We start from the raw sequence: 9,292 nt of genomic DNA, 5'->3' as shown, positions 1-9,292 counted from the left end.
TATAAATGTTTAAATATATATAATTATAATTAAAATAATTATTAATTATAATTATAAATTCACTCGCCAATTTTAGAATTGGCCAAAACTCAATCAATAAACAATTGGCCACTATATATAAATACATACACTACCAATCACACACTTTACTATGTAATACGGATAAGTGTGTTGTTTATCCTTTAAACCCTTTAAACAAGACGAGAAAGGAAGGGGGGAGGGCCGCTTCTGCTGCCATCGAGCCACAATTGCCGCCGCTAAAGCTTCTATCGCCGTTGTTGCTATTTGGGTAGTCACCAGAGAAAGTCGCTGCTGCATGAGGGGGGAGAACGAGCAGAATGCAAATAGAGAGAAGAGGAGCTCTTCGGAGGAGGAGAAGACCGCGTCGCTATGATTCTGGCCGATGGAAAATGACGCTGTCATCATTGGAAGTCATTACCAGAGTTGTTGTTGCTCTGTTCTCTCATTTCTTCTTAGTTACAATAAGTATTCTTGTTCCAGAATCCTCGCCGTTAGTGTTTTGGTATTAGTTTGTTAAAGATTTTGAGGTATTGATATCGTAGGTTTGAGTTACCATAATTGTGACTGTCGTTGCTACGTGGAGTCATTGGAACTGCTAGTACTGCTGCTGTTGCCATTAGTTCGGTTGCGTAGTTGAGTCAAGATTGAGGTAGGGGCTTTTTCTTAACCTGTTGTATTTCAAGGAATTGTCATAAATCAATATCGATGTAAAAAATATATTTTTAATGATTGTGCGAGTCTTATGGATTAAATTGAACTGTAATGGATAAATGTGATTGATTAAATGCTCAAATAGATTATGGCTGCTTTGCGAGATTAATTGATGAAGTTGGTTTGTTTGTGGTTATGAACTATGATTGCGTTTCTGATTGTTGGAAAATGATTGGTTGCTGGAATTCTTGATTATGTTTGATTGGTACATATTGAGAAACTGTTCGATTTGGATGGAACCCTTGAAGGGTGGAAAGGTTCGAGTTTTAGGGAAGGTTCTGCCGAAATTTTCATAGGAGTATTTGAATAATAAGAATGATGGAAACTGGTGTTAATTTCATAAAAACTAGATACTTTATTTTGAAGTTTTATTTGATTAATTTTGATTAAAGAATTATGTTTTGAGAAGTTTTAGTGAATTTGAAGTATTTGAATTTGATTGGTAAAATAGAATGATTTTCGAGTCTTTTTGGGAAAGTCTTAAACTTAAAAATGAAGTTGAAATTAGTTTTTGGAAACTTGTTTTGAGATATAAATGTTGTGGGGATGGTGGTTCGTCCCACCTACAGTGAGGACGGTGGTTTTTTTTCGCTCACGGCTCGAGGATAAAGTCGAGAATAATTATTCTTGTGATGAATATGATTACATAAAATTGTGGTTTTGATTATGATCTTGGTTATATTTGATTGTGATTATGATTGATGTTTTGGGGATGGTGGTTCGTCTCGCCCACGGTGAGGATGATGGCTTAGTCTTGCTCACGGATAGACAAGTTGAGATTGAGGATTCCCTCTCTTGTGTTATAGTAGACAAGTGGGATTGAGAATTCCTTCTCTTGTTACATCAGAGGATTGGCTAGAAGGTTGAGGATTCCCTTCGATTCAATTTTTGATTGTGGTGTGAACAAGTTAGGTTGAGGATTTTTTATTGTTGCATCATAGTCTCTCTCTAGTTGTAAGGTGAGAAAGTACTCTCCTCTGAGTGGGACGGCACTCTCCGTTATTTTATATGGCATGGCCTATACCTCTAGGAGAAGGTGAGAAGGCACTCTCCTTTATTTCATATGATTCCTCGATGATAATTCCTCCTGGAGATGCGCAACAGATAGACAATGTACGGGTTAGCTATCAGATGTGCCGGGTCTAGTAGTTTAACCAATACGTGAGCTCACGGCCAGTAGAACAAATATGCATCATGTGCACTTGTTTGCAATTATTTGGGTGTGCATAATTACTTGGTTTGCCTAATTAATATTCTATTGACTGCTAATTGTACTACTTGTCATAATTGTTCGCTATGTGTGATTATTTGTTTGACTGTCTGATTACTTGTGATTGTGATTTAATTAGTTCAGATTTATTGTAGATTATGGTGACTTGTAAGAGATTGACTAGATAATTGATTGAATTTTGAATGAATTTTGGTCAGAAGCCTTGATTGCGTGAATTATCTCTCTTGGTATGTATTAATGTGTTGTAGTATATTTGTTGAGATTGAAATAAATAATATGCGAAATTGGATTTCAGATGATTAATTGTTGTTGTTCGAAGAGTTGTGTGAAGGCAGGATTTTAAAAATGAAATGGATGAGGGTTATAGTCTAAATTTGATATAAATTGGTGTTTTGATATTTTTTAGTTTTGGATGGAAAATCACATGATTTTGAATTAGTGAGTAATATGCTCAATGATCGAGACTTAAGGAAAGGATAGTTTAGTGAAAATATTCATAAGACGAGTAATGATTACTGTTGTAAAACAAATTTTCTTATATATATATATATATCTTTTTATGAAAATTTTGAAACTTCTCTACTGAGACCGTGGAGTTAGGTTCTCACCTCCTACAGCCCTATACATTTCAGGAAACCAATGAAGAAGCCTATGAATAGTTTACTGAACATTTGATCGTGCTTTTTTGTTGTATTATCTTAGACATTTTTTTCTTTACCTTTGTTATCGTTATTTACATTTTTGTGAAGAATAATAGGAGTTGTGATTTTATATTATATGTTAGTATATTACTTGTATATATGTTTTTTGCATATGTAAAGGTGTAGTGGAGCTTTGTATGTATGTATGTATGTATGTATGTATGTATGTATTAAAGAAAAAAAATTTTTGGTTTTTCAAAAAAAGTCAATAAGGATTTCAGATAAAAGCTCTTACTATTTATAGTCATATATAAAAGTTGCCATCCTCGTTATAGTGGTGCAGCCAGAAACGTAACACTCGTGGAGGTGAAGGTGTTACAGAGAAGGAAAACGCACAAAAGTGATATACTTTTGAAGAAAAATATGGTAGTTTCACTAGACCGAAAAATAACATATCCTCTTCAAGGAGGATATCATGATTTTGATATCATATTAAAAAGTTAAGAGAGAGTAATAAAAAAAATGTTTGTGTGTATTGAAGTTGTGTGGTAGAATACAATATACAAAGGTAAATATAAATATTAAGACAATCAAAATAATAATAAAAAAAAACAGCAAATTTGGTGAAAGAAAAGTACGAAAATGGCACACGCAACAACTACTTACAAGAAGCAACCTCGAACAAGGGCAACCACCAAGAGGAAGATAAATTTGAAGAAAATAGAAACTCTGAAAGCGAGAAGGAGAAAAACGATTTTGTAGAAGAATAAAAGAGAGAGTGTAGTTTTCAGAGAATAGAGAAAGCCTTTAAAAAGTGAATAAATGAAAAGAGAAGGGAAGGAATCATGTTTATATAGTGACAACAACAAAAAGGTAAAGTCACCTCACTTTAAATGATGGCGCACGGTTATCGAAAAGGCGCGCGATTACAGAATGAGAAATGTTACAAAAACATTACAACTGTTCAAATCATGTCGAGTCTCCAACCTTTCCAAATACAGATCACGTTGAGTTTCCCGACTTGTTCCCTCAAAATATATCGAGAATCTAATGTGAACGATCTACTCAAGCGATAATAGCAACATTTAACGAACAACTTGACTGAATGTTTGAGCCCGATTTACAAGAACTCAGCCTCAAAAAGGGCGCTATTCATACCCTGACTCACAACTCAAAGCCGGTCCCAAAATAACTAAGGCCCACTTCAAAGTCCAAAGTCACTCTCCCTATACTCCCGACCTCATTTGTACCACTTGGCTTGCAAAATCTTAACTTCACCTACAAACATGTTCTTATTTTCAGATATAAGATTTCAACAACCCCTAGATAAAAAAAAGAGAACAACCACCCACCATGATAGGGTGGATAAGTTATAAAAAGATAACTTATCTTTATTACTATATAAATATCTCATTAAACTCAGGTATTTCTCAACTCTAATCTACACAAAACATGCCTAAAGCCTTTGCTAACTTAAACATCAGAATCCCTTCAAGACCCCTCCCCCCAAACCTCTCTAAAAAGCTCGGACGGCATAACTTTGACAGAGGAAACATCGGAGTATCCCACCAAAGAGGAGCTTGGACCTCGCGTTCAAACCCAAATCACATTGGTTTCAAATAAACCCTGGAACAAATGTAAATCTATAAAATTTACAAATAAATTCAATTCCTAATTTTATTCATTTCAAACAAAGAATTTAATTTTAAAATTAAACCAATTTCAATTTTATTGTATTGTATTCTAAACATATCATAAATGTTATAAAATTAGATGGTATCATGAAATGATGCACTATAAAGTGCCCGTTCATTTCAAAGGATAATAACCAAGTAACCAGCCCCCCTTCTCACCCCCGAAACAAAACAAAAATGCGTCACTAAAATTATCTAAATGGCTAACACTTTTTTTCTAGCTAACTCTCCCGTTTCTTATACTAAAACTGTTGATTCCATAGCATTCTCCAATTTAATAAATTGCTAATTAGCATCATCATTTATCATTCTGCCTTTGAAACTCACTGGTCTCTTTAGGTATGCAACAAATCAATACATCCATATTAAATAAGGACACTGCACAGGAACTTACTACATACAATGCTCTGATGGGAAAGTACTTGGGAGCACAAATGTCTACCCTACATAATACACAAGGATACGAAGGCTACACAGAAATGGATCATGCCATTTGAAAATAATCAATTCAAAGCATCATAACATACCCTTATCGAACCAAGAAGCATAATCATGCAAGATACAGTAAAAGCGGCAAAGACTCCACATTCTTAGGCTGTGACAGTTTTCGGTTTGACCCCAATTTTTCTCCAAGAAATACTAGGCATGATTTGCTTCTTGTCAACACGATCTTTGTACTGGATAGCAAAGTTGAGCAGTGAATCAAGGAGAGAATCTGAAAGAAGGTGTGGCTTGAGTCCCAGCTCAACAAGCTTAGTGTGCTTGGCATTGTAGTAATGCTCCTCTGCTTCCACTCTCGGGTTTGGCACGGTTATGGTTTCCACATTGAGCCCAAGTTTCCCACCAGCTTTTGTAACAAGGGCAGCTAGTTGATTGACTGAAAACTGCTCGGTAAACTGGTTGAAGACTCGGAACTCCCCAGGGTTTGCAGGGTTCGCAATGGCAAGCTCCACGCATTGAACTGTATCTCTTATGTCAAGATAGCCCCGAGTCTGAAATATGTACATTTCACAATACAGACAACATAAGCCGCAGAGAATTTGATAACTTTTCCCATAGCCACATGCATCAGCTCAAAAAAAATTTAGATAATCAAATGAAGCAATGGTTAAAAGAGAAATACAGAACTTCATTTAAATTGCTGTCTAATGAGGTGAGCTGAGATAACATTTAACATCTATTCAAGAGCTGCTAGATATCTGGACTATAGAATAGGTTGCAAACCTAGTAACGTAAAAATAACATTAAATGAGATCTAAAAGGTTGCTATTTATATCTGTTTACCATTTCCCAAAAATAAAAACTAATTCTCAGAGGAATGAGTTCCATATTTTCAGATACACATAAATAATGAAGGCACAAGTTTTCATGAGGCAATGTAAATTTGATTCTCAATCTGACACATGTCGAATGCAACCTCAAAATTAGATAGAAAATGTTAAAGCTAAAATCATCCATGGTAACACAACAATGCAAGCACAAAAGAGAAAGGAGAGAGGTGTAGGGTAGCCCATTCCTCTAAGAAGCTCCATCAAATCCCTCTACTTCTGCTCTCCTCGTATAAAACAAACAATTCATATTCAAGAATGCATGCCCTTACCATACCAATCATCCAAATGTCATTCTTCTACTTATTGAAAAGAAATTAATAAATAGAAGGATCAGTTACCTGGCCTCCTTTACCATATACAGTAAGTGGATGACCGACGGCAGCCTGAACACAGAATCGATTTAATGCAGTTCCAAATATGCCATCATAATCGAATCTGTTGCACAACTCTTCATGCATTGCAGTCTCATCTGTCCTTAATCCATATACCACTCCTTGATTCAGATCAGTTGCTCGAATCCCCCAAGCTTTGCAAGTGAAGGCTATGTTATGTGAATCGTGAACCTTGCTTAGATGATAAAATGAGCTGGCTTGCTTGGGATACGGCAAAGTATCTGTCCTTCCATTGTGAGTAATGGTAATATAACCCTCCTCGATATCAATATTTGGAGTACCATATTCACCCATGGTCCCAAGCTTAACCAAATGACACTGCTCTCTGAACTCTTTTATAGCAAAAAGAACATTCAGTGTACCGATAACATTATTCTGTTGCGTAAACACAGCTCTTGGCCGATCTATCATAGAGTAAGGTGCAGATCGCTGCTCCCCGAAATGGACAACAGCATCAGGTTCAAATGACTTGAATGTTTCCGTTAAGAACTCAAAGTCGCATATGTCACCAATGTAGAGCTCAATACTTTTTCCAGTGAGAGATTTCCAGCAGCGGATCCGATTCTGAATGGAGGATATCGGTGTTAGAGAATCCAATCCAAGCTGGTGATCAAAGAGACGTCGAATAAGGTTGTCAACAATCGCAACTTCATAACCCTTCTTAGACAGATGAAGAGCAGTTGCCCAACCACAATAACCATCTCCACCAATGACCATGACTCGCTGTGGTTTAGAAGGTTCACCAGAGCTAGTTTGAACTGGAGTTTCTATGCTAGTTGAAACTGCACTAACTTGTAATACCAAACTTTTTCTCGGTTTCTGTCGTTGCAAGAAAAGCTTTCTAAATGGATATGTAGAATTGTTGCAAGCAGCTGAGGTTGAAAATGACATTGAACATTGGTTGAAAGGTTTTAAGTAAGGTTTGTTTCTAGAGAAGATAGTCAGGGAGCTAGAAGACGATAGCAATTGAGCCATGTTTAATCCAATGTTCGTCTAACTTCCTGCAACACGTTCTTGAAACAAGAATAAAAAGCCTGTTATTCATATTTAATTTCAAACAGGAACGAATTATTCCTTCATCAAGAATTTAAGGATTACTTCTTAATTATTCAAATAAATAATACAATTTCCAACTATGTGGATTCAAAGCAAGTCAAAAAGAGTTAATACTTGTAGCAATTAGCAAGCATCAATACATATCAAAATGTGATGAATAAAATCAACACAATCACCTATCAAATTGCACAATAAGCAATAATCAAGTAATCATACTTATCTTAGCGGAAACTTGAAAGGTAGGAACACCGGCTAGCTAAGGTAAAAATTTCCCAATCTTTTAAATGCCTCAAGACTAGATCATCATTGCATGATCATTTAAAAAACCAATGCCGTACAAAAGATATTCTAAAATCTCTTCGAAAAACTAGGCTTGTTATCAGCTCTTACCAAATGAATATCATTAACAATTATTCATTATTTTTAATTTAAAAGCCACTCATTTGAATTGCACATATAAGAATAATGGACCTAGTTCTTAGGTAAGTAATAATTATTTCATCAAGCCATTAACATAAGTTCTAAGCTTTGCAAATAATAAGCAAGTTACCACAAAGGAAGAGCAAAAATTTGAAATTTAAAAGGCAAGCATCAAAAGTGTGTAAACATGGTCAATTATAATATACAAAGAAAACATACCCAGTTAGAGAAACGGAAACAAAAACACTTATCACAATAAGAGTTCAGAGCTAAGAGTAGTTAAGATTGAAGAGTCAAATGAGTTTGACGAGTTAATACTCAACTTGGCCCCTGAAATTTAAGGTCGAACTCAAATTGACCCCTAAAATTTTTAAATGACCCAAATTGGACCTGCAAATTTATAACCATAACTCTCGTTAGCCCATAAGCTCATCTCCGTTAATGGCGTGCAGATTTGGCACATTAACTTGTCACGCTAAATAAAACAAAAAAGACATCTTTTTATATTGGCACCTAATCTTCAACAAAATAACAGGATAAAATGCATCTCGTTGCATGACCATCACTGGTAAGAAAGAGATGCATTTTGTGTGAAACGACATCATTTCATTGAAGATTGGGTGCCAATATAAAACAACGTCGTTGTATTATCCAGTATGATAAGTTAACGTGTCAAATTAGCATGCCTGTTAAAGGAGATGAACTCAAGAGCTAAAGCTAGTTACCATTGTAAATTTGGGGGGGTTCAATTTGGGTCAAATAGAATTTTAGGAGTCAATCTAAGTCCAACCTCAAATTTCAAGACCAAATTGAGTATTAACTCAAGTTTGACTCAGAAGTGCTGGTGCCCCATTTAAAAATAAAATAAAACAAAATAAAACAAAATAGAAATTGAAAAAACAGGAGCCTATCAATGGCGGAATAAGGGTACTCACATTGTCGCATATTACAACACAAAAACTTCAAATTATCAACAATCGAACTAAACCTAACTGCCCCAATGATGTCAAAATCCTCAAATGATGTCAAAAAATAAAATACTAGTAACATTACAGCCAAATCAGAGTAAAAAAATAACCATCAAACTAACCCTAAATAGTCAAATATCAGTCTCGGATATCCAAATCAGTTAAATAAATGCACCACCTAAACCTAAAATCACAGTATTATTATCAAAGGGACAACAATAGAACTGCAGGTAAATTATCAAACAATCAAACAACGCCTGAGTAAACACTAAACAGTCAAACAGAGGTAAGGAAACGGCCTACCTGCAGGCTGCAGATGGACAGGGATTCGGCGACGGCGAGACGGCGCGATGGTGAGAGGCGAAGCTGATACGGCGGAGTTCCGAGGGAAGGAGGCGGCTGGAAGTGAATAATTTAATTTAGACCAATTTAAAAAATAAAAATCTATATATTTTGTTACTATTTAGATCACCTTTAATTAATTTATATCTCATCTATATTTTAAATTTTAAATTAATAACTTTGTTTGTTTCTACTGAATTCTAAAAAATAGAATGTTTTAAACAATAGAGAAGAAGAACGATTTCAATTAATAAAAAAGATGAACAGTTTCAAATAATATATTTTTATTCTTTTTGAGTATTAATTTAAATGGGTTGGTTTCTAAAAAATAATGTGTTGATTTTAAATAGATAGTTTCAAATCACGTGATAAACCTAGTCGTTCACTAATGAGTGAGTTAAAAGTTAAAACCGCTCATCTTTCTTATTATTTTAAAATCGTCAATCTTTCATATTATTTGAAATGTTCTATTTTTAAGAATTCAT

The 9,292-nt window shown here is 35.0% G+C and overlaps 1 protein-coding gene across 3 annotated transcripts; it reads right to left on the bottom strand.

The window, feature by feature from the left end:
* On the bottom strand, nt 4,542-8,873 carry LOC107625319 (UDP-sulfoquinovose synthase, chloroplastic). 3 transcript variants are annotated; one of them, XM_021115836.1, is made up of 3 exons: nt 8,769-8,873; nt 5,968-7,055; nt 4,542-5,290 (listed from the first exon to the last, which is right to left on the bottom strand). In XM_021115836.1, the coding sequence occupies exons 2-3, from the start codon at nt 6,994-6,996 to the stop codon at nt 4,889-4,891; spliced, it is 1,431 nt and encodes a 476-aa protein (XP_020971495.1). In that variant the 5' UTR covers nt 6,997-7,055; nt 8,769-8,873; the 3' UTR covers nt 4,542-4,888. The 3 variants fall into 3 exon arrangements, with proteins under 3 accessions (XP_020971495.1, XP_016183421.1, XP_016183422.1); XM_016327935.2 differs by having other exon boundaries at nt 5,968-7,034; XM_016327936.2 differs by having other exon boundaries at nt 5,968-7,022.

The sequence above is a fragment of the Arachis ipaensis genome, chromosome B02 (assembly GCF_000816755.2).
Source record: "Arachis ipaensis cultivar K30076 chromosome B02, Araip1.1, whole genome shotgun sequence".
Lineage (NCBI taxonomy): Eukaryota > Viridiplantae > Streptophyta > Magnoliopsida > Fabales > Fabaceae > Arachis > Arachis ipaensis.
Note: the sequence above shows the minus strand (reverse complement) of the source record. Positions and strands in the feature narration are given on the sequence as shown.